Source organism: Sinocyclocheilus anshuiensis, unplaced genomic scaffold, assembly GCF_001515605.1.
Source record: "Sinocyclocheilus anshuiensis isolate Anshui unplaced genomic scaffold, SAMN03320099.WGS_v1.1 scaffold1898, whole genome shotgun sequence".
In the NCBI taxonomy this organism is placed as follows: Eukaryota; Metazoa; Chordata; class Actinopteri; order Cypriniformes; family Cyprinidae; genus Sinocyclocheilus; species Sinocyclocheilus anshuiensis.
Genome location: NW_015547733.1, coordinates 123695 through 148875, shown reverse-complemented (window position 1 = coordinate 148875; position 25181 = coordinate 123695). Strand labels below are relative to the sequence as shown.

The following is a 25181-nucleotide window of genomic DNA, read 5'->3' as shown; positions in this document are numbered from 1 at the left end:
GAAGATATTTTGAAGAATGTGAGTAACTAAACAGTAGCTGGTCCACACTGACTTTTACAGTAGGAAAAAAAATACCAGCAACTGCTTGGTTACCCACATTCTTCAAAAATAACTTTTATGTTCAACAGATGAAATAAATTAATTCAGGTTTAAAACAACTTGGGAGTAAATGATGATATCAAAATGAAACACTATTGAAAGACAGATGATCTTTTAATCTTAATAAAACAACAAAACACAGAAAAAAAATCACTCACTGCTCTTGATGTTTAAGTGATGAACTCCATTACTTGTGTTTGTTTTCAGACATGATAACAGACATTTTATACTTGTGCTACAACTTTTTGGCCTGTGCTACAAAACTTTCAACCTCTGTAGCACCAATGCTATGTGAAAAAAAAAGTTAACTTACAGCCCTGCAATCAAATCGGAACAGCGGCACTTTTGCCTCCACGTTCATAGACTAAAAAATATTTATTTCTGCAGGGATTTCAGTCCGACTAAAAAGCGATTTCAAATACGCACATTATAAAGCCTATATCCAATAATAGCGTCAAATGCATCAATGCGATGATAATTCACCACATTCATTACTGATGATAATTGAGGGGAGAGGACTCAGTAGTATGTTGCAGCAGGTGCACAATAAATGTTCATAGATGGCATCGCTGCTGGTGGGAGGGGCCCCACTGATGTGCGGTACGCCACTGAGCACAACTTTAAATGCTAAGTTATACAACAAAATCTGTTTGACACTCTGAGCGGTTATGTAATTTCCGTCACCGCGGTGATAAATCATATTCACACAGGTTATATTCTAAAAGACATTGGGCATGAATCATGATCCTTCACCAATACAAACAGTTATATGAGCAGAGATAGTAATCCAGCTTGCTCTAACACGCTTTCTCACCCGCGATGTCTTCTTGTGGAAACCCGCTCGATGATGGATGTCGTGGTGCAGTTTTAGGTTTTGTCTTGCTTATTTCTCGATGAGCGCGATTCTCTACATTAAAGTTTCGGATCAGGCGTGTTACCCTCGAGCCCATGTTTGCAATCTCTACAGAGGACATTCGTCTTCTTCTTGTCACTGTACTAAAGGCATTGAGCGCTCATTACTGCCCCCGACGGGCTGATTCTCCGGTCGGCACACCAAGTTTTGTTTTGTTTCTAAAAATATAATAAACGTTTTGTATAAGTACAAATATGACATGTATAAAACAACATATAAGACACCAAATAAAAATAAAAGAAAAAATAAACATATATTTACCTTTTTCTTCAACGCGGAAGTAAGCCTATGGGTGAGACTTCCGGTTCATTAGCCGCGGTAAATAGCGAGGAGAATACAACGTGCAGTAAACGGTAAAACTGTTTGCACTACAAACCAGTGTGTTCATAATTAAGATAATACATTAAAATGATATGATAAGCCACACCAACTTTCAATATCAAGCAGCAAAACGAACTGTTTTGTTCAGCTAAAAATAGCTAAACGGAGTGGACGCAGATGAGACCGGAAGCCATACCCATAGAATTTACAAATGGCCGCGCCCATTGTTACGACAAGAAAAAGGTGGATAGTTTGAATAATTACTGAATGAACTAGATCTCACATATCCATGGAAGCCCGTTTCCGCCACTGAATAAAAAATAAAAGAGGTAATTGCAACGTTTTATCTCACAATTCGGACTTTTTTTTCACAGAATTGCGTGCTATAAACTTGCAATTGCGAGTTATGAAGTCAGAATTGTGAGATATAAACTCGCAATTCTGAGAACATAACAGTCTTTCCCCCCCCTCAAAATTGGACTTTAACTCGCAATTGCGAGTTTATATCACGCAATTCTGACTTTATAACTCGCAATTGCAAGTTTATATCACGCAATTCTGTGAAAAAAAGTCCGAATTGTTTGATAAAAAGTCGCAATTACCTTTTTTTAAATTTTTTATTCAGTGGCGGAAACGGGCTTCCATACATATCACTCTGGCCTTGACACAAACGTTGAATATTAAGAAACAATGCTTTACAATATGCGTTATCAAAGTGTAAGACCTATATAAAAATTGCTTGATGAAAAATGTAGAGAAACTTTGGGAATCTTGTGTGTAGTTAAGTTTTAATTAGTGTTCAGGTCTCAGAAGCATTCAGGTGACTTCCAGATTAACCGTTTCTCTGTTGTTTGTTTTGCAATGGTTTTGTGCATTTGTGTCATATAAAAAAAAAGTATGGTTCTTCACACACAGTAACAGTTCTATTTAGAACCATAATAATTGTCCTGAAGAACCCTTTTGTGCTGAAATGGTTCTTTATGTAATCTGTAACTAAAACCACCTCAGTATTGAATTTTCTGGAGCTCAGCTATACAATTACACAGACTGTCAACACACTCAACAGGTAAATGATTTCTTTCTTAAAATGTCTATTTAACTGAACTGTAACTGATTTCCTACCAATCATGCTCTGTTCAGTCGAGGATACTTCTCTCTTCTCCACTAAAGCAACAAGGATATTGAATTTAGAATCCATATGGTTAGATTTAAATTATTACTTGGGTTTAGGCATGCCCATTCACACACACACACACACACACACACACACACACACACACATCACCTTTTCTTTTCAACATTGTGAAAGCTACTCCGGGCCTTCATAAACATAACTGTTTTAAACAAATGGAAGAGACACATTGTAACTCTAAACATATTTGTGTATGTTTCTGCCCAGATGCTGTCAGACCCCACAACCTCATAATATGCAGAGAGAAACTGGCATCATAGAGGACTGTGAAGATACTTTTCTGGAACTTGATTGCATTGTCTTCATTGCATCTATTTTGTGTTTATTCATGTTCAGTGTCAGTTATCATTTATTAATTTATTCAGCTAACAACAGTTGTTAGAGCTCTGTAATTTTTGCTACAATTCCCCATGTCAATAATAACAGGCAGGCAGAGGGGAACAATATTAATAAAAAATATGAAAAAAACTAACTAATAATAATGAAAATAAATTATTCTTAAAAAGGTTTTTTATTACACCATTAAAGTCCTATATACTGTATAGCACTTTCAAAGCAAGGTTCTTTATGGAACCTTATAAAAAGGGTTCTGCTATTGTTACGTTTAGAACAATTTTTCTTGAGTGTACTGTAAGACTAGCATTGTATATTTGAGTGAACGCAGTCTTGTGATCCTATTTCTCCAGCTCTCAGGATTCATTTGGATGAATTTTAAAGACTGTTTAATTACTTTAATTTTTATGTTTGTTTCCATAGTCAGTGGTGAAGATTTGTTCAGCTCCATCACGGATGACGCACACAAATGAAGGTCTGTGGATGATGCGGTGAACATGGGACTGCATTATATCCTACAACATCTAGACAAACCATGTGAGGATCCTGTTTGTGGACTTCAGTTCGGCTTTCAATACAATCATCCCAGCACTCCTCCAGACCAAACTAACCCAGCTCTCTGTTCCTAGCTCTATCTGTCAATGGATCATCAGATTTCTGGTAGTCGTAACAACCTGGAGCTGAACACGCTCAAAACAGTGGAGATTATTGTGGCCCCCCCTGCACTCCCCCCAATCACCAACATGAACAGCACTGTGGCTGCAGTAGAGTCAAGTCACCTTTATTTATATAGCGCTTTATACAATACAGATTGTGTCAAAGCAGCTTTACAGTGTTAAACAAAAAAAAAAAAACGTGCTGATTTTTCAGTTAAAGTCAGTTCATTGTTGATTCAGTGATGTCATCATTCAGCTCAGTTCAGATCGAATAGTGTCTGTGCAGTCGAGGCAACAGTGTTGCCAGAAATTGTGTCCCCAACTATGCAAGACAAAGGCGACAGTGGCAAGAAACCAAAACTCCATCAGTGACAGAAATGGAGAAAAAAACCTTGGGGGGAAAACAGGCTCAGTCGGGGGACCAGTTCTCCTCTGGCCAGACGAAACCAGCATGGCGCGGTTTAATTCCAGGCTGCAACGCATGTCAGATTGTGCAGAGGACTTGTCTGGTTCCTAGTTTGCAGTGGACGTGAAGGAATATAATGCGATATGAGCTCGCTCAAGTATTATTGAGGAACTAAACCTTTCAGGGCTTTATAAGTAATTAGCAAGATTTTAAAATGTATTCGTTGTTCAATAGGGAGCCAGTGCAGAGTTGACCGAACCGGGCTAATATGTTCGTATTTCCTGGTTCTAGTAAGAACTCTAGTTGCTGCATTTTAGACCAGCTGGAGTTTGTTTATTAAGAGCGCAGAGCAACCGCACAATAAAGTATTACAATAATCTAACCTTGAGGTCATAAACGCATGAATTAACGTTTCTGCATTTGACATTGAGAGCATAGGTCGTAATTCAGATATATTTTTAAGATGGAAAAATGCGGTTTTACAAATGCTAGAAACACGATTTTCAAAGGAAAGATTGCTATCAAACAGCACACCTCGGTTCCTAACTGATGACGAAGAATTAACAGAGCAGCCATCAAGTGTTAGACAATGTTCTAGGTTATTACATGCAGAGGTTTTTGGTCCGATAATTAACAAAAGTATTCATACCCCTTCATTTTATTTTTTTTTTCACATTTTGTTATGTTGCTGCCTTATGTTAAAATGCTTTAAATTACTTTTTTCCCCACATCAATCTACACTCCATACACCATAATGGCAAAGCAAAAAAACAGGTATTTAACATCTATTCATATACTTATGCAATGTACTTATTTCAGATTTTTAAAACATTTTTAATATATTTATGAAGTTTTGACAATTCTGTTTTTGCTTTGTCATTATGGTGTGTTGAGTGTAGATTGATGTGGGAAAAAATAAATTTAAATGAGTTTAACATAAGGCAGCAACATAACAAAAGGTGAAAAAAATGAAGGGGTATGAATACTTTCGCAAGGCACTGTAGTTGCGCGTAACTGTGCATAATTTACTGTTAATAAGAACATGTACCAAAAACACTATAAAATAAGGTGTTACCTTTTATAGCCACACCCAGTCTTTCTTTCACCAAGCAATGGTAAATGTAAACACACCTTTAGTCAGTTATTTTGTGTATTTCATAACCAGCGTAGAGTAGCATCTATGCTAATGTTAATACTACGTTTGTCTCTTTTCTTACCTTTGGGCACTATTTTATATAGATTTTTTTATAACAGCTGTATTGCAAAAGCCTTGATAAATATTATTTATTCGTTCAGTACACTACCAATGGCAAAAATAAGCTCAACACAGAAATTTTACTTGCTTAGGGGCATATTGTGAATGCTGAAACCTGTTAAAATGGATGGAGAAATAAATACGCACTGCTTACATGTGCAGTGTAAAAACCACCATAACTTTTAAAGAGGGATTTCATTAGGAATAAGAAAGAGTAAAGCTTGTAAAGAGTGTAAAATATTGTATTTTTATTTCCAAATGGGAAATGTTAACAAAATGGCATGTTAAAAAAATGGGAATGGCTATTTTGAGGTGATTACTGACACTTACGATACTGTTAAACCAAATGAAATGTTGGTGAGGGGTTTTAAAGAGGTTCTGATGAGAGAGAGAGAGAGAGAGAGAGAGAAAACATCCACACTCAAAAATACCTGGTAGCTGGAAAACTAAACACAATGCATTTTGTTTGTGGAGATATACTGACATATGGCAGTCTTTAACATTTGGCTAGAAATACAAGAATGTACATTATGTGTAAAATAATTTTTTGTTACATTAGGTTAACATCTAATAACTTGGAGAGGGCACAATTCTCAGAGATTAACAAAATGTCAACTCAATTTAGTATCTTGTGCACTGTAAAATAAAAAATAAATAAGTTCAAGAAAATATGACAAATCAATTTCCCTTGAAGGTCGAGATATTTTAAAACCACTAGAATAATAAAGACTGAATCTTTATTCCTCCATCTGGAACATGATCTCATCAGAAGAGGAGAGAATGAATAAACCACAAACATTCTCAAAACTCAAATATTACAAGAGTTTTATGCACTGACACACACCTAAACCCTTCATAGATGTCTGCTTTATCCTTCATGAAGAACGGGTTCCTCGACGCGACCAAAATTGCTACTTTGCGAAGCAGCACAAAAAGATGAGCGGGGGTTTAACAAAACAAAAAACATGAATGAAAAGAAACAAACAAAAAAAAAAAAATCAAACATAAACAAGCATCTCGTATTTACACTGAATACAGGCATCATTTCTTATCATTATAATGGTTATGGCCACAACTCTGAACAAAAGCCTTTCCACATCTTCCCCCTTCCAGCTTTACCCACAATTCCCCGTTTGCCTCCCCAGCTCGCTCATGTGTACACCTCTCAAGTGAAAGTCTGTGCAAACGGTTCAGTCTTCGGGCGAGTAGGGCATGGAGCCGCAGGGGAGTAACAGGAGCTTAGGTGAACTCATGAAGCTGTACATGCCTCCAGTCAGGATGGAGTCGAGGCCACTTGGGACGGCCCAGGGAGGAAGAGGTCAGGGTGAGCCCAGGAGGCTGGGTTTAGAGGTTGTCTCCGGGCTGATATTGAGGTTCGGTTGCGGTGAAGTAATCCTCAAGGAAGGCCTGCAGGTACTCGAAAGTGGGCCGCTCTTCTGCGTCCTTCTTCCAGCACTGAACCATCAGCTCGTGAAGAGAGCTCGGGCAGTCCTGGGGACTCGGCATCCGGTAGCCACGCTCCACTTGTTCCAGTACCTCTCTGTTATTCATCCCTAGCCAAAATGACATGAGAGGTAATCTTATTAGAGATTAAAGCTATAAAGCAGTTTCTTAAAGCAGGCTCTCAATTCTGGCCCTCAAGGTCCACTGTCCAAACTTGATAAAACTCACTTGCCTAACTTTAAACGTGCAGTAGGAGATCTTGGAAAATGCTAACTTTAGCCTGAAAGTTGAACTACTAAAATTACTAAAACGGAAATAAAAATCAGTTGAAGTTAAAGGTGCAGTAGGAGATCTGGGAAAATGCTAACTTTAGCCTGATAGCACTGAAAGTGAATGTCCCACCCTCCCTGCAATCGTTGTCCAAAGCCACGCCCCCTGAACGCACATACGCTCACAGACCAGAATACCAGAGACAACATTACTACAATAGGCTACAGCGTCTGCCATCCTTGCTCTGTCTGCACAGCGTGCGTGAATGCGCTGATGACGTATCCTGTCTGCACGAACAGTACATACATACATACTAATACATACGTTGACAGGCAGGTAGGAAAGGTACAAAAAATGTTTCTGAAGACAATCACCTATTGCACCTTTAACTTTAGCTAAACGAATATCATGAACAATGGACTGTTTTAAGTTATCTTTCTTCTTTTGGAAACCCCAAGGTTTCTCACTCACATGTAAACAAAATGCTAAAGTGTGTAATTTCTGGAAAACAAGACAAAAATTGATAAAGAAAATTATTGGTAACACTTTAGTTTAGGGACCAATTCTCACTATTAACTAGTTGCTTATTAGCATGCATATTACTAGCATATTGGCTGTTTATTAGTACTTATAAAGCACATATTAATGCCTTAACAACTACCTTACTAACTATTATTAATAAGCAGCAAATTTTTAGTTTATTGTGGAAAAAGATGTAGTTAATAGTTTATAGTGAGAAGTGGTACCCAAACTAAAGTGTGACCTGATTATTATTATTATTATTCTGCAATTAATATATATATATATATATATATATTGGTGGACAGTAACAAAGTATTTTTATTGTACTAAAGTACATTTTCAAGTATCTGTATTTCAGTATTTTGAGAAAACTTTCAATTTTTCTTCACTACATTCCAATGCATAATATTGTACTTTTTTTACTCCACTGCATTTCATAAAAACTTGATGTTCCTCATTATTTTGAACCAAAGAAATCAACATCCGCTCCGAGCAGTGTCTGATTTGTGAACGAGCTGATTCGGTTCACAAGTCGCACTGAATAATAATAATATTAAGGCAATCTCTGACTGAAGGATTCATTCACAAAGTGGACTGATCCGACCGAGTCAATTAATCACTGATTCAATTATCCGGTCAGAGTGAGTCTTCATGTCTAACTCAAAATGAACTAGGAAACGGGAGATCCTCGGAGGTACTAATGCAGAATTTTAGTACTGATAGTAAATGAAAATCATATTTAGGCCATGACTGTTAGTTATTGTGACCTACATCTGCTGTAAAAGGACAAGCTGTTTAAGCCCATTGTATGAAATATCTACATTTGTGTGTCACCTTCTGTTCGGGGAAGGCTACTTTAGGTAAAAACTGTAAATAAAGTTAAAATAATGCAAATTAATGCACATGCATCTTCGCTGCTGCCGTAGCAGTTTTAAATGATACAAAACTAGTATGTCTGCAAAGTGTTCTTTTAAAAATATTAACACACTTTTCCTCAAGTGACTGTATATTGTATGCGGTCCCCCTTTTTACACACATTTTGTTTTTCTTCAATTAAAAAATACTCTATGGTATATTTGGTCATTTTCACTTATTTCTACACTTGAATTTTCAGAACTTGAATTGATATTTTAGTATACTGAAGTTTAATGTTTTGATCAATTTTTGGTAATAAAATAAAATAAAATGGCCTTATTTGCAGATCAATACATATTAAAAGTCTGCACTAATCGTGCTTACTGACCTGTGCAGGCTAGAATAAATAATACACATGGCTCATCGATCAGTGCTTTTACTTTTAAAGGGGTCCTATTATGCGTTGTAGTTCTTGAAAAGGGATTTTTAAAAAACGAAATATCTCCCTTTGGAGTGGACTTTGAGATTTGTAACTTTCTAGATCTTTTTTATGCCCAAACATACACACTACACACTGACTAAAATTAAAAAAGTGAAAAAGCATAATAGGACCCCTTTAAAATACTTCCATTAAAAATCAAGTACTTTTGTAATTTTACTCGAGAAAAATTTAAAAGGGGTATTTTTATTTGGAGTAATAATTTACTAGAGCGTCTGCACTTTTACTTCGTCCACCACTGAAACTGAAGACACATATGGACATCTGACCCTCTTAAGACCATTTAACCATTTAAAGCTGTGTGTAATTTCCATGCACCAAATAGAACTGATAACATTTTAAATGCAATAAATTAAACTCTTTTCTCAAACACTGCCTCATTAGTTAGTTCTGCCCAAACTCATACTGTTGTTATGCTGAGCTAGTCAGCGTTGCTATGGTGAGCTAGTTGGGATGCTCAAATAAACAGAGCTTTATCTGTATGCGCTGATGTCTGAATAGTTGTCTTCCAATTGGCCTACATCATCTCTAATTTGCACAGCACAGCAAGTTTTTCGTTACAAAGCTGTTTTCGGAAAGATGTATTTTCATACATAAATGTAGTCACTTTTGAACCAGAAGCACTAATAAACAGATCCTTGAACTCATGTTGCAAAGTACATTTTGCAATGATGATTGGGGAGATAAAAAACAGACTATTAATCTGTCAATCAAACCAGGCGATATCTGATCACCGTTTTTGAAGCTTTGGGTGGCAGGACAATAAGACCTGCTTCTAAATACTAGGGATCTTGGAACAGAACTGCACTCATGAAGCCAGAGAATTAATCATCATCATGAGGGACATGACCACATTTCAACAACACTGAGAGAGAAACGCCTGCAAACCTCTGTGGATGATGCAATACAATGGCATTTGGAAGTGTTTTTCTAGAATTGTGCAGATCTATAGTAATTCACCATGTATCAGACTTCATTTGAGATTTTACACAGATTTATACTGATATTGACTTGTTCCGGTTACTTGATCTAATTACCAACACACTGTATTTCCAAAACTTGCCAACATGACTATTTAACAAAAAAAAAAACAAAAAACTTGAAGGTGTGGAAAAAGCAGAGTCAGTTTGAAATCAAATGGAAAAATAAAATCCGAGACTAGACATGCCTCTCAGAAATTAGGTTATGTGACAGCATAAACTGTCAACTTTAAATGTTTAGACAAGCCTTTTGGTTTTAAGATGAAATATGATGTAAAATGATTAAATATCACAAACTTTCTATAAAAGACAGGCAATATAGTGTTGGCTTTTTTTAGTTTATTATTATTATTTTTTAATCACAATAGTAATTTTACAATACATCTAGTGATCACCCAATGCAGCCTTTTTAAGATTTACCTGGATATGGAACTCTGCCTTTAGTGACCAGCTCCGTAAGCAGGATTCCAAAAGACCAAACATCGGATTTAATGGTGAACTTCCCATACAGAGCTGCTTCAGGAGCCGTCCACTTAATAGGGAATTTTGCCCCTGAGAAAGAAAGAGATGTATTAAAATAAAAATGCACTGGACTGTCTTGTATTAAAGTCAGCTACCAACAATGAAATCTCTGAAATCATGAAATCAAAATATACTTTTTACACTTCTTTCACCTTTAATGGACAGGACAGTAGGATGAGAGACAGGAAATAATCCGAGACAAGATTATTATAGCTGAGCTATATGTGAGAGCTCCTCCCACAAGCCACTGCTCTGACTTTACATTTATTTTCTTAATTCATATCTTGACACACACACACATTATTCTAAAACAACCTGTATACACAATCTTTCACCTAGACTTAATAATTTGCTGCTCTTCTGAAATGACTTTACTTTTCTGTTGATGTAACCAGTGCGGTGTGTTGACCAATAATATCAGTTCACTTTTCATGATCCAATCAAATCTCAATCTGTAAAATCAAATCTCTCGCTGTCTCTCAAAATGCTATCTTTCCATGTGAGATGTAACTCCTTTGCTGTATAAAATGAATGAACCTGTAAATCAACTGGGAAATGATTTGCTTTCAGAAGTGGCGGATTCTGGCACAAACAATACAGGCAGTTTGGAGGCAGAATTTCATATTCAAGACAGTTTGAGCTAACTTTTTCCAAGCAGCTCCCTCTGCCTGCTGCAACCTCTTTGGCTGCTACTGTATCTCTCTCTGCACCACAGACACAGGATAAGCAGTCAGTCAATAAGAAAAGTCTTTTTATCTGCTAGAGACCAAAAATGTGGGAGGAAAGTTATTCAAATCACAAAATAAAATGTGGAGCATATATACATGGACTAGAACACAGCACTATTTCCTTGTTTTCTTAAATAAAAGTATGCTTCAGGATTTGAAACCTTTTTCAGTCATTAACATTCACTACTGGGCAGCCATCTAACACTCATCCTAATCTTTTGTATTTCATTTCATTCATTTAATGCTGCATATGTAGCAGCAGTTTTTTACTTGAGTGTTATTAAACAGATTTAATAACTGATTATTAAAAAAAGAAGGTTTTCAGGTAAATGTCGGTTTCTGAGTTTTGGTAAAAATTAATTTCTGTGCATCACTATTTAGAATACTGTAAATAACATCTTCAGACAAATTCTACTTTTGTGTTCCACTGAAAAATGATTGACTTTTAGAACAACATAACTAAACTATTTCTTTAGCATGCCATGCTGGGGGACCAGCATCCCAAACAATACGTATATGTTTGTGTCCAGACGGTCTGTGGAAGAATAAATGTGCTTGGTAGCAAATGTTTCTTACCTTGTCGGGCAGTGTACTCATTGTCTTCAATGAGTCTGGCCAGGCCAAAGTCAGCGATCTTACACACCAGGTTATCACCAACCAGAATGTTAGCAGAGCGCAAATCTCTGTGAATGTAGTTCATCCGCTCGATGTAGGCCATGCCTGCAGCCACCTGCACACACAAACGCTTACACTGAAATGTGCTGAGCAAAGTCAAACCTTAAAGGGGTCATATGATGCGATTTCAAGTTTTCCTTTCTCTTTGGAGTGTTACAAGCTGTTCGTGAATACATAAGATCCCTAAAGTTGCAAAGACTAAAGTCTCAAACCCAAAGAGATATTCTTTATAAAAGTTAAGACTCTGCCACGCCCCCCTAAAACGCCTCGTTCTAACACGCCCCCACATGTCTATGTCACGATGTGGGAAGATTTGCATAACGCCGCCCAAATGTTTACGCAAAGAAAGAAGGCGTAACTTTTATTCTCGCTGTAGTATTGTTGCTGCTGCCGCCACCATGTCGCAGAAACGCAGTGTGTTTCGTTGTGAAAGCGAAACTACTTTGTTTGGCCTTCCAAAAGAGGACACGACTAGAAATCAGTGGTTAAGTTGCATTTAAAACACTGTTCCAGAACAGTTCAGCCCAAATATTCAGATGTGTGCAACGCATTTTACGGAGGACGAGGACTGTTTCCTGGGGGAGTAGCCTACAATGCCGGTGTTCTGGTGAATTCAGCAATAATGTTCTTTTTTAGCAACGTCATATGACCCCTTTAAGGAATAGTGCTGAGGTTACTTTAGGCCAAACAAAGAAATATTGCCTTCTGGTTGTTACAGTGCTGATACAGCATGATACAGTAAAGTAATATAACTTCATGCACACAACAGGGGCCTGAACGGATTCTTTTCAGACTGAGTGAACTAAAGCAGGGTTATTTTCATCCTGCTGTATTTGTTACATCATTGATCTACAGTGGCCCCAAAAACTATTTTAAGTAGTGTAGCTATTTTTGCTTCATTTAAAGCACAGTGATGAGTAAGAAAATGTCTCTTTCTGAATTGATTCATATCTTTCTTTGAAATAAATGATGCTTTGCTTTTTTCACATCTAATGCAATTACAGACATGGATTTTTAAGTGTGGCTTTAGTGTCTAAATATTTTCTGGGAGCATTGTAGAACAGGTTTAAGTGATGTTTCTGTACCTGGGCCGCCATGTCGACGAGGTTGGGCAGCTTGAGTGCCCGTCCCTCCCCGTCCTTCAGGAAATCTAGAAGGCTTCCTAAAACATATAACATACAGTACACATGTTAGCTTCATCGATACAAGACACATGCTGCTGCTACACAAAACAGCCTGTTTAAACTTAAATGTAAATAAATGGACTTTCGTTTTAGTTTTTGGGGACTACTACTTTGGGTTACGTCTAAGAGAGGGTGGATTATGATCATGACTAAATTATGTTTTGATGCTGAATAACATGTGTAGAGTTCAGGAATTTTCCCTCCACTGTCTATTAGGTTTTTTTTGCAGTATTAGGTTAAATGTCTGCTTCCTCCATTACAGCTCTTCAAATTAAATTTAGCCCACTATAATTTCTTTATCCTCCTGTCCAATAAAGCAGTGTTTTGAGTCCTCAAGTGACAATTTCTAAGGTTAGAACATCAACCTTCAATTTTTTTCTTCTTCAGTCAGGCCTACAAAACCCATCAGTGTTGCTAAAATAGATACATTCAATGTCTGTCCTCTAGTTAACTCATTCTCTTCAACTTTTACTATGAGAACGACTGCTGACCTTTCCCCATATACTCAGTGACGATATAGATGGGCTCCTCAGAAACGACAGCATAGAGCTGCACTAGTTTATCATGTCGTAATTTCTTCATGATCTGCGCTTCCTCCAGGAAGGACTCTGGAGACATGGTTCCCGGCTTGAGGGTCTTCACAGCCACTTTGGTGTTGCCATTCCACGTGCCTGACAGAAACCACACGACAGAGAGTCAATGCAACTGCACAAAGCTCCTAGCCGAATAGCATGCCACAAAATGACTTTCATGCACCCCCAAAAAAGTTCCGCCCCCATGTTCATGCAAAATTAATTTGCAAGCAGCCATTATCACACAAGTACACTCATGGGGAATTCACTATGAATTAATTGCACCCATTTATAGCACTGCTTATTTGTATTCACTTCCTGGATTGTTTTAGTACTATTAAATAAAAAATTATGCGGATCAACACAAAGTTGTGCTGAAAGCAATTTGTTGAATGTGTGCTCGACTGCATGGCTTCTTATGCAATCTAAAATATATTTTTAGTATGTTTAGATATTTTTACTTTGCAACAAAGGTTTATATATTTTTATTTTTTAAACTACATTGTACTTGTGATTTGTAGCTGATTTTCTTCAGCACATAGTAAGGAATTTCAACAGACAGAAAAAAAACAACTTTGTTAAATCCACAGCACTGGAATCTGCTTGCCTTTAAATGACACTGCGATGGTGGATATTCTGATCATTTGAAGTTTGTAATTTACCGGATATTAAAAATACCTTCTCCTATCCCAGATTAATAGAGACAACTGGCTCAACCAATGACAAGAGTTTTGGGCTGGACAATCTGACCAATGGCAGATGGTGATGAGTTTTACAAGTGCTTTACATACTGAATATCTTGTTTCAAACTGAAATACTTCAGATCACAGAAGAAAATGTTACAAACATCATCTCATGTTTACTTACAGGCGATGTCAAGGTGGTACTCAAATGGTTACATCAGATGTGGTACCTGGTTTTTAAAATCCACACACACACACACACACACACTGATCTGTGTGCCTCTGTTCATTAATACCAGCAGTGTCCTAAAGGCAATAATTATAATAGGCAGATTCAGGGAAGTATGGGGAAAAGTGAGAGATGAGTACACAAGCACACTTAGCTTGAATAAGATTGCTTGTGATTACTAGATGTGTTGAATAGTAAACAAAAACACCCATGACTCCACTTGATACTGTTCATATTCTTATACCTCCATTCATTGACATGATAGAGACTCACTGAAGCTCTTACAATAATGATCAAAACAAATCAGAATGTGTAAAATGTGCGTGCACAAATGATCTCTAGTTTGTCTGTCAAGTAAAGTTTGTTCCTGTGAAAAATCTAATTTAATAGTTTTTTCATTATTATTATTATTATTTAATAATAAAGTTATTAAAATTATTTTTTATTATTTTTCAGATATTCATCTAATCCTTGCGTGTGGTATGGGTAAAAATAAATGGTTTGCAGTCCATAATAAAGGGGTAAGACTAAAATACTTGATGCATGATGACTAATTAATTAATACATGTTAAAGAAATAGTTCACCCGAAAATGAAAACATGCATTGTTTGCTCACCCTCGTCACATGTATGAAATAAGATAATTTTAGAAGAATATTCAAACTGCTCTTTTACAGCAGTTCATAGTAACCATGACTATCAAATTTCAGACAGGATAAAAAAAAAAAACCAAAAAGAACCATAAAAGTAATCCAAACGACTTCAAGTCTTCTAACTTTTAGTTTGAACAGACCAAGTCATTATTCAACATAATAATTAGGGGCGGGTGATGTAACTTTTATTTTTAGAGACTTACAACCTTATCATGTTTGTTCATGTTGTTTTCAAGACTATTTTGCAAGTTATTGAGCAGTAAGAACTAGTAGGCACTACAACTAATATAAGTAAAAAGTTTTCAAGCTTATTGAAGACAAATAAAAACAGAACAAAAAAAAATTACAAGCAATAGAACAAATAAATACATCAGAACAAATATACAAAATTAAGTACATAGTGCTTTAAATGTTTCCGGTAAGTCTATCTGACATTAGGCTATTCAGGTGAGAAATGTACTGAAATTGAATAAAGTAATCAAATGTAAAATACAAAAAATGACAATGAAATATACATTGATTTTTCTTAAAGCTAGAAAAAGTATTTGGTTGAGAGCAGTGAGTGGTTCCCCTTCATGGGAACTCACACTGCGCCCTCTAGTGGACATTATGGGGAATGCCATCAGCATGACCGGTGTCTGAAGCATGTGTGAAAACACTCCAAATGCATTGGACCGTGCAGCCCATCATGTCATTAGCGGAAGTATAAGTATAAGAGGGCGCCTGTAATGCACCTCATCAGCTTCTTTTGTCTTCAGGAGCCGTTTGTTTGTGTACGCGTAGGAAACACTCAGCAAAACATTTCAGGTAGTGCGTGCCTCCGTTTGAGGACCTGAGGACATGCATGACTGATGTATTTTGTGCATGAGTGAGGAGAGTGTACGTTTGGTTTTTGAGAAAACTGAATACGCTCTTTGAGAGGCTTTTCTTGATACCTGCGGATTCATGCAACTCATATGTCGTGTGTATGGGCGGGAAGCACGCTCATTCAGCTCTCGAGGGAGTTGAATGCACTCGTTTGACTCACGAGGAAGCGGGATGTGCTCATTGTATGCATTCGCAGGACTACTTAGAGGGAAGGTAAGAAACCTGGTAAGAAGCCTGGTAAGAAGCGCATTCGCCTCTTGTGGGAATTGAACAGACTCATAGCGATGCATTCGCGACAGTGGATTCTGCTCTGGCTTGATTCTCGAGGGAATCTAGCATCTTTTCTTTTCTGTTCTCTCCCGAGGGATAGTAGTCAGCGTTTGCACAAGCACGTCCGGCTCTCGAGGGGATTATAATGATGCTTGTACTAAGCACGCTTATCTCTCGAGGGAGTTAAACACGTGTTTTGTGATGTGGTGGTTTACTCTCTCTCTCGAAGGAAGAGAGTTGAGCTACTGCACTCCGTGGATCCGTTCCTGTGGCCGCCATTGACTAGCTGCTCTTTGGCCCAGGAGGAGCGAGATGTCCCTCACTATGTACTGTATGTGGATATTGAAGTAGGGTTCCTTGTTCCCTCTTTTCGGTCTGCTTGTATGGGCTGGGCTGTCCCCCCTTACTAGGGGCTTTAAGTGGGTGGTCCCCCTTTTTGGTTCCTTGGATTGAGCTCTCGTATAGTCTCCTAGGTCGGGCTGCCTCCCCTGTATCAGATAGTAAATTAGGTGGTCCACCTATAGCAGCCTCTTCAGAGATGGTAATTGTCTGAGGATAGTTTCCCTTCTAGATCTCCCCCCTGAGTTGTGAGCTCTTTCCCTACCTAATATTTCTGGTAGCAGGGCTGGGCTGCCTCCCCGCTTTCTAGGGTTTTAAGTAGGCGGTCCCCCTGAGGTTCCTTTTTGATACGTTAAGCTGCCTTCCCTGATTTCAGGGTAATGTCAAGCAGGCAGTTCCCCGGAATCCCATATGCTTTGGGCTGTCTCCCTTGCATTAGGGTTTTAAGTAGATGGCCCACTGTCTTTAGGAACTTGGTTGAATGGGATGTCCCTGCTTAAAGGAACACTCCACTATTTTTGAAAATAGGCTCATTTTCCAACTCCCCTAGAGTTAAACAGTTTTACCGTTTTCGAATCCATTCAGCCGATCTCCGGGTCTGGCGGTAGCACTTTTAGCTGCAGCTTAGCATAGATCATTGAATCTGATTAGACCGTTAGCATCTCGCTCAAAAATGACCAAAGAGTTTCTATATTTTTCCTATTTAAAACTTGACTCTTCTGTAGTTACATCGTGTACTAAGGCCGACGGAAAATGAAAAGTTGCGATTTTCTAGGCTGATATGGCTAGGAACTATACTCTCATTCCGACGTAATAATCAAGGAACTTTGCTGCCGTACCATGGGTGTAGCAGGCGCGATGATATTACGCAGTAATACTAAAAAACTTAATAGTAAGAATGAGAGTATAGTTGCTAGCCAAATATAGGTTGATTATTGATGTTCTCTTTTTCCGCAATATTTTTAATGAACAACGCAGCAGCGCCGCATCCAGTCGGTTCAACTGGATAGGTTAACAAAACATTATAATACAACGACACTTACATCGTCATCGCATCTCGTGCGCCACTGATAAAGCTGCCTGGTGCACACCTAAAATCTGAATGCAACATTTTGCATTCAAATGTGGATTTTTATTTGAAATTCGAAACATTTTTTTGACAGCCCTAGTTCCCCGAGAGGGAACGAGACACTGTGTTCCCTTGCCATGCCTAGGGCCTGCCTGTTTCACGTCTCCTTCAGACAAAGAAGTTGATGACTTGCATTACAGGCGCCCTCTTATACTTCCGGGTGTGCCGCTAATGACGTCACGTGCTGCATGGAGCTGCAATGGAGTTTTCACACGTGCTTCAAACACCGGTTATGTTGATGGCATTCCCTATAGTGTCTATTAGAGGATGTAGTGTCTCGTTCCCTCTCAGGGAACCATGGTTACATTCGTAATCCGAGATGTTTTTTCTCTTTCTTTTGTTGTTTGATTAACACAGACAGCAGCAGCTTTATTAGGCTGCTATTACTTTGACCTAATTCCTGGATCTAATATACTGACAACATCCGATTTTCTCACAACTAGGAATTTGAAAGCCATGGTCACCATTAATAGACTGTATGTAAAAAAAAAAAACTATGATTAAAAAAAAATTAATAAATACATAAATAATTATTAAATAGATGAATGAATGAATGAATGAATAAATACATACATAAACATCAAAAGCATTTTTGATTGAACTGCTCCTTTAATAAAGGTGCGATTGAGGTGGTTGAGGGATGTCAGAACATTGTCATAAGAATGAGGGGAGCAACCAATATTGTATCAAACAGGATTAGATGAAAATGCTTCTCTGAAATCTTCATTTAAAACCTAAGTTTGTGTGGAGGTCAGAGAATATGGGAGAGGAGGCAACTGTCTTACCACACCAAACATCAGCAAAACACCCGGCCCCCAGCTTCCTGTCCAGCATCAGAGACTCGCGGACGATTTCCCAGGAATCATGGCTAAGTCCCACCGTATCAGGGATGTATACCATGCACACACCCGTTAATTGAAAGCACAAACCATCTGCACTCTCTATAAAGGGGGAGGAGTAGAGGGGTTAACTACCAGGACGACGGGGGAACATGCAATGAGAGAGAAGGAGGGTGGTCCTGTTGTTCTAAGAGGGTCGGTCACTTCATGATGTCTGAATATTCCAGAAATGGATGTACACATTGGCCCAGTTTACATCCACTGTAAGAGTGTGTTTTTTAAAAGTCGTCAAAGGGTCGACTTGGCAATCATCATGCCACAAATGCTTTTGTTAGAGCTTAACATATTGAACCTGGAAGATTTGTTTAAACAAATAAGCTTAAATATCCAGACGTTTGTAGTAACTCCTCCTTCTCACTTTGACCTCACTCCATCTCTCTCTCTGGGGTGCGCTTCCCAAAAGCAACCGTGGTTGCAGGTTCCGTCATTTACATTGAACTGTATTTGTACTTGCGACCATAGTTGGTTAACTATGCTTTTGGGAAACGTACTCCTGGTTGGCTGTTGCTAAGCACTGTGGGACGGGCCATACCCATCCAAACCTCCCCGAACTGGCCGTTGCCCAAGCGCTTTATGAGTTGGAGTGACTCCCGTGGAATCTCCCACACATCTTTGGTTTTGACAGACAGGTCAGTGAGCCTTGGCATCCCTTTGTGGCAAGGGACGACCAAACGACAGCAAAGCCCCGCTGCCCGCTCTGAGCGTGTGCACACAGACACATACAGATACACACAAAGTCAGAGAGAGAGAAAAGACAAGCATCAGAAGCACTGAAGGAAGCAGTACAGAGTTTCACCTGCAAATGGTGAGCCATGATGCAGTTTTTTTTCAGTGGAATCTGCACTTGTTTGTGAAACACAAAATGGAATCTTTTACTTTGTGACAAAGACTTATGGGCACCTTGAACAGAAACAACAACAACTAGAACCTCGTAACTGATTGAAAAACAGTGATGGTTACCAATCAAACATTCAGTCTGGACTGTTTGCCCCTTATTGATTGGCCATAATGTAGGAGATGCCTATTGCCATGTTTTGACATTTAACAAAGGGTTAATGTGAGGCATTTTCCAACAACACTAAAGCAATGTTTACTCCGGACTGTAAAGCTAAGATAACAGAACACTTGGCACCAATAGATGCATCATTTCAGGAATCAGTCATTGAGTGCCATCTGCTCTGAGCTTGAGGAACCAGAGCATGAATCCGGCCTCATCAACATCATGAGCCCTCTCACACATGGGAATAAAAGTTTGATGATGATATCAGATTCATTGGATCTCTAGACTGAGGGTTTTTCACACTAGAGTTTTTGGTACGGACTCCTCTTTTTTTGGTAAGCACTTCGATTTAAAGCAAGGGTGCTCAATCCTGTTCCTGGTTATCTATCTGCCTGCAGAGTTCAGTTTCAACCCTGATCAAACACACCTGTCTGTAATTAGCAAGTGCTTCTGAAGATCATTATTAGTTGGTGTGTTGTGTTGGATCAGGGTTGGGCCTGAACTTTGCAGGAAGGTAGATCTCCGGGAACAGGATTGAGCACCCCTGATTTAAAGTCCATTTTAAAATGATTTCTGGGATATGTCTCATGTAGAATGCAGTATAAGTTCAAGCATTATTTACCTGACATGTAAGAACAACCCTCACTGGTTCTTGCATGTCAAGAAAGCACATTTGAGCTTGTTTGCCATATTTGATGTGCTCCATGTATGTGTGATGATCAATGTTTATTTACATTTCATCATATGCTGCATTTACATTACATAGTTCAAGTGATCCAATTCTGATGATTTTTTCCCATGTGGCATAGATCGGATATGCCCCACAAAGATGTAAGCGTAAAAAAAGCACATGGATTCGGATATTCTCAGATCAGTTTCAGGCCTCATTCATAAGTGGAAATAAATTTGATATGAATCAGATATGTGCATTTGTGTCTGCCATATAAGCGGACAGATCGGATATTCCCCTGTCAATGCATACGTCATACAAAAAGTGACTCAGGTGGATGCAGTGTTACCAAGTCCGTGGTTTTCCTGCAGAATTGGGCTCATTTTTGACTGCTACCGTGGTTTGTTTTTTAGTCCATGGGTTAACGTGATCTCTCCCCTTGCTATGTCGACGTAGGGGGACCCTCGCCAGAGGGGAAAACCTCATAAAAATGCAATTGGCCTAGTTTTATTTTATTTTGTTTTTATTTTTTTGTACTCCATTTTGTCTCTATCATTTTAAAAATGGCAGTTGAGCTGGTTTAGTTTCGCAGACCTGGCAACTGTTAGTACATCTACCCTGGGTCGTTTCGCCAAGTGTAGTGTAAATGCAGATATCGGATATGGATCAATTTTAAAAGGAGATGTAAGCTGGTCAATATCCATTGTTGCAATGTAAACGCAGCCATATAACGCAACTGTGTCATTTCAGAAGACTTGGACTAAACTGCTCAATTGATTCAATTGGATTATGGATTCTAGTTTCTTTAGTTTAAGTGAGTAATTCACTCCTGTTTGGTTTCATGTGATACTTTGGTGGTTCTCCTGTGAAAAGCTGCACTATAATAGGTTTCCAATAAAAAAACAGAATAGGCATGCACAGTCCTATAATGATCTCTGAGGCTTTTGTATAAATTAAAAGCCGCATCAAAGCGACCTTAAAATTTGTTGCAAATAGAATTTGTAAGTGCACATTTTTAAGCTATATATGCCACTGCAGATGATCACCGCCTGCCTCTGAGCTGTTTGCAACACTGCATGGCACATATCTGTATATGTGATATTTTGTCCTGCATATGACTTTTCAAAAAATAAAACATTATTATTAATCATTTTACATTCTGATCATATAGTTTTGTGGATCAATACAGAATAATTTGAGAAAGAGTCCTGATGCATTTCTTGAATTGATTTTCACCCTAGCTACAGTTGCAAACAGCTGACGCTACTTTTCACATTTATGATACAGATGCGCCAAATAATACAATGTGAAAGGAGACCAGAGGGACAGGGGTAGGCAGTGGAATTGCTTTAAGGTTTGGACCACTGCCGTAACAGGGCGCATTACAAAGACAAACACAAAGCTCTGCTGCTGAAAGTGAAGGCAGTCAACAATGAGAAAGTGTTAAGCTAAAGCAAACATGGCCAATTCAGAGTAGCATCAACACAGACATTGACGCTGACACACAGTTAAGTTCATCCTGATGATGTATTATTATGAGTATCTGTGTGTATGTTTGTTCTCTAGGCTCAGTATGGGAGGTCATGGAAGAAGCAAACTGCACACGCTATCTAAAATCCATATGACTCATTCTAGATGCATTAACAGTCAATATGTTAACTGGAGCATAGACAAATTACATCCTACTGAGAGAGACAGAGAGAGACAGAGAGAGAGAGAGAGAGAGAGAGACAGCTATTCAGAAGAGGTTTTCTGACTGACTGGAGCAGTGCCGCCTCCTGTAGAGAGCTGCAAAAGCACTGTGAATGGCATTATGGGATATAACCATGCCTCTCTAACAGACAGCTAAGTTAAAACTATAATTACTTTGAATAACTTTGCATGTCAGATCTGCAGCTATGAGATATGAGAGTTCTGTGCACTGGGTCTGTGGAATGAGAAGCGTGTCTATGCGTGTTACCCATGTAATGCTGGACCAGCTGTTGAAGGGTCTCAAACTGAGCTCTAGTGGTGATGTAATATCCTCCACTGTCCAGTTTACGGATTTTATAATGTTTCACGTGGTCCCCCTTCACATCGTCCCAGTCACGGATAGACAAAGAGAAGGCACCTGCCACACAGACACAAAACAGAAGGGCTGTTGTAGTGCACTAATACTGTGCAGTGTAGTTTAAGTAGTTTAAACTGTTTATGGCCATACAGTGAAAGTCCAAATCAACACAGGACCCCACTGACCTTCACTGTATGGACAAAAAATAAAATGAAAATCAACATTAAGAAATAAAGGTGGCTAAATGATGACAGATTTTCATTTCTGGGTGAACTGTCCTTAGAATCGTAACTGGAATCAGAATTATTAAACTCTTCATGAATCACAGTAGATAGTATGCTGTTGTGTAGTGCAGTGATCTTTTGTATAACCCAGTTAATGATGTAGTACCATAAGTGCTGTTTATTACCTTTAGTGGTTTCACTCTCACGGATCAGGTAGGTGCCACGCGGGTTCCCTGTGGAAAGAAGCTGCCTTTCTGCATCCTTACGGCCCAACTTTCCAAAATACCAGCTGAGAGACAGAGAAAGAGGAAGAAGGCCTTTATCAAGTCTGCATTTTCTTGATACTGTTAATTAAACCAGACCTGCTTGGATCAGTCTGTTTATATGACAGATTGAATGCATTTCTGAACATGTACCATATTAATGTTAGTCATAACATTACAACGATATCTAGAAACATATGTAAACTTGATCACAAAGAAGGGATGGCTGGGAAACGTTTTTACAGCTGTATATGTAAACATGCAATTTGAGGGGCCTTACAAATAACATCAGAAAAATGCCGAAAGCATCTGCAAACTTGCATCACTCAAACATCTCCTTCTGGTTAAAGTTACACATGTTAGACTAAGCCAGCAGCTGACATTAATCTAGCTTTCGAAAATGAAACGGAAAAAATCTGATATCATTAATACATAGTGTAACTTAGGAAAATCACAGGAGAAACCCCATAATTAAACGTTTCGTTCAGAGCAGAAATGTTCCTGCTCTGTTTTAAATTTGTGTCTGAAAGATTGAAATTTAACTAACTTAAGCTGTGTAAGCATATTTTTTCATGTTTGTGTGTGTGTGTGTGTGTGTGTGTGTTAAAACATTTCCTGAAGAATAGTTTTCAGTCTGACATGTCAACATTTAGCCCAACCAATGGTGGTCTCTTCCACTGGGTGAGGCTACATGTTTGTTAGGACAACAAAAGAGGGGGAGTGACTAAAACATATTTTTGCAATTTCATTTGGTTTCTATTTGGGCATCCAATCCAATCATTCAATCATCAAAAATCCAATCATTCTAATAAGAATCAGTTTGCTTGGGAGTACTGAATGAGGGCCAAAAAGTTTCCAGTGCAGATTGCACTCATTTTCATTGGTCATGTGAATTTGCCACCTGACCGAAAGCTGCTTGATTTGAAAGTGATTTCTGTGTGAGATTTTTGTGTTAAACATCTCTACACTACTGACAATAGACAATAAAACTTTTTTTTTTCCATTACATTTTCCTGCAGTTTCTAATTTTCGCACATTCAGGCTTCAGATATGGTTATGCTTTTTGGGAAGTGCCTTTGTAATTTGTCCCAAACAACAACACGGTCCCACTTTATATTAAGTGGCCCTAATACCTGTGTACTACTTACATAGTAACTAGATGTGTACGTACAGTGTAAGTACACATTGGTACATAGTATCTAGAGCTGTAATATTTCTGTAACTACACACATGTAACGTACACATCTAGTTACTATGCAAGTACACAGGTATTAGGGACACTTAATATAAAGTGGGACCACAACACAAATGTTGCTTAGCAATAACAGTCAAGAACCACCCTGTACTGCGACTGTATCTGGATTCAGAGTGGGTCGTGGTTTGTCATGCATCCTGCTGAGAAATCTATGGGTTAAAGTAGGAGTGATTACAATTACATCACTTTACCCCCACCCTTAACACAGGCAGTTATTTCAGATTAACACACACACACACACACATAAAAATCATCCAATACTTACTCCTCAGCCTGGATTGAGTCCACGGGGGCGACATAATTGCTGGGAATGTAGCCGGTTCCTCCTGTAGTGAGAGATCGGGCGTCCCACCAATCACCCTCACTGACAAACAGACAAAGACAGAGAAAAAACACACACGTTTTCTTCTTGTCATGGCAGAACTTGAGCATTTTTTTTTAGCAGACTTGGTAGACTTGTCCATGCATCTGTCCATCCGTATGTTCATCCAATACCTCACTTCATTCAACTTTCCGTTCATTCATCCATCCAGCAGCAACCATTCATTCGTTTGTCCATCCGTCTTCAGTATGTTCTCACTACAATGGGCGTCCCACCAATCACCCTCACTGACAAACAGACAAAGACAGAGAAAAAACACACACGTTTTCTTCTTGTCATGGCAGAACTTGAGCATTTTTTTTTAGCAGACTTGGTAGACTTGTCCATGCATCTGTCCATCCGTATGTTCATCCAATACCTCACTTCATTCAACTTTCCGTTCATTCATCCATCCAGCAGCAACCATTCATACGTTTGTCCATCCGTCTTCAGTATGTTCTCACTACAATGTAAAACTCAACACACCCTATACACAGTTTTACCTCTTCACACACACAGAAACAAGGTATTGTGTGAAAGACTGAAAGGTCAGAGGCAGGTGTCACTAGTTTCTTTCGTTCCTTTGTTTAGATGGACCAATAAACAGAAACACCACAAGGAAGGGAGAGATCATTTCCTATCATCTTCTGTGTATGTCACTTTTATTAAATAATGCTCTATTCTCTTTAACATGCCCTTCATGTAATACCCCTCTCCACTAACCAATCTCTTCCTCTCTAATAGCCTGGCCTATTCACACAAAATATCATTTCCAAGAAAAGCCTCTCTCATCTCTCCCAATCATTGTGTCCACTGCCCCAGACACACACACACACACACACACACACACACACACACACACACA

The 25181-nt window shown here is 38.5% G+C and overlaps 2 protein-coding genes and 1 long non-coding RNA gene across 7 annotated transcripts in view; 1 reads left to right on the top strand and 2 right to left on the bottom strand.

Moving 5' to 3' along the window:
• The window catches only part of LOC107704352 (NADH dehydrogenase [ubiquinone] 1 alpha subcomplex assembly factor 4-like), a 7148-nt gene extending 6017 nt beyond the window's left edge, over positions 1–1131 (bottom strand). The window contains exon 1 of the mRNA XM_016507253.1: positions 914–1131. Within this exon, the coding sequence (XP_016362739.1) occupies positions 914–1073 (160 nt within the window). The 5' untranslated portion in view covers positions 1074–1131. The remainder of the gene's footprint in view (positions 1–913) is intronic.
• A 4270-nt stretch (positions 1132–5401) lies between these two features.
• Positions 5402–25181, bottom strand: part of LOC107704353 (tyrosine-protein kinase fynb-like) — an 84801-nt gene continuing 65021 nt past the window's right edge. For 2 of the 5 annotated variants that reach the window (XM_016507255.1, XM_016507256.1), the window contains exons 5-13: positions 24221–24319; positions 22623–22726; positions 22124–22273; positions 19026–19190; positions 13345–13524; positions 12755–12831; positions 11571–11724; positions 10165–10296; positions 5402–6728 (exon numbers count right to left, since the gene is read on the bottom strand). In XM_016507255.1, coding sequence (XP_016362741.1) covers positions 6520–6728; positions 10165–10296; positions 11571–11724; positions 12755–12831; positions 13345–13524; positions 19026–19190; positions 22124–22273; positions 22623–22726; positions 24221–24319 — 1270 coding nt within the window. In that variant the 3' untranslated portion in view covers positions 5402–6519. The other 3 variants (XM_016507257.1, XM_016507259.1, XM_016507258.1) reach the window with 3 other exon arrangements.
• Positions 22491–25181, top strand: part of LOC107704354 (uncharacterized) — a 17583-nt gene continuing 14892 nt past the window's right edge. The window contains exon 1 of the long non-coding RNA XR_001635950.1: positions 22491–22500. This is a non-coding gene — a long non-coding RNA (uncharacterized LOC107704354). The remainder of the gene's footprint in view (positions 22501–25181) is intronic.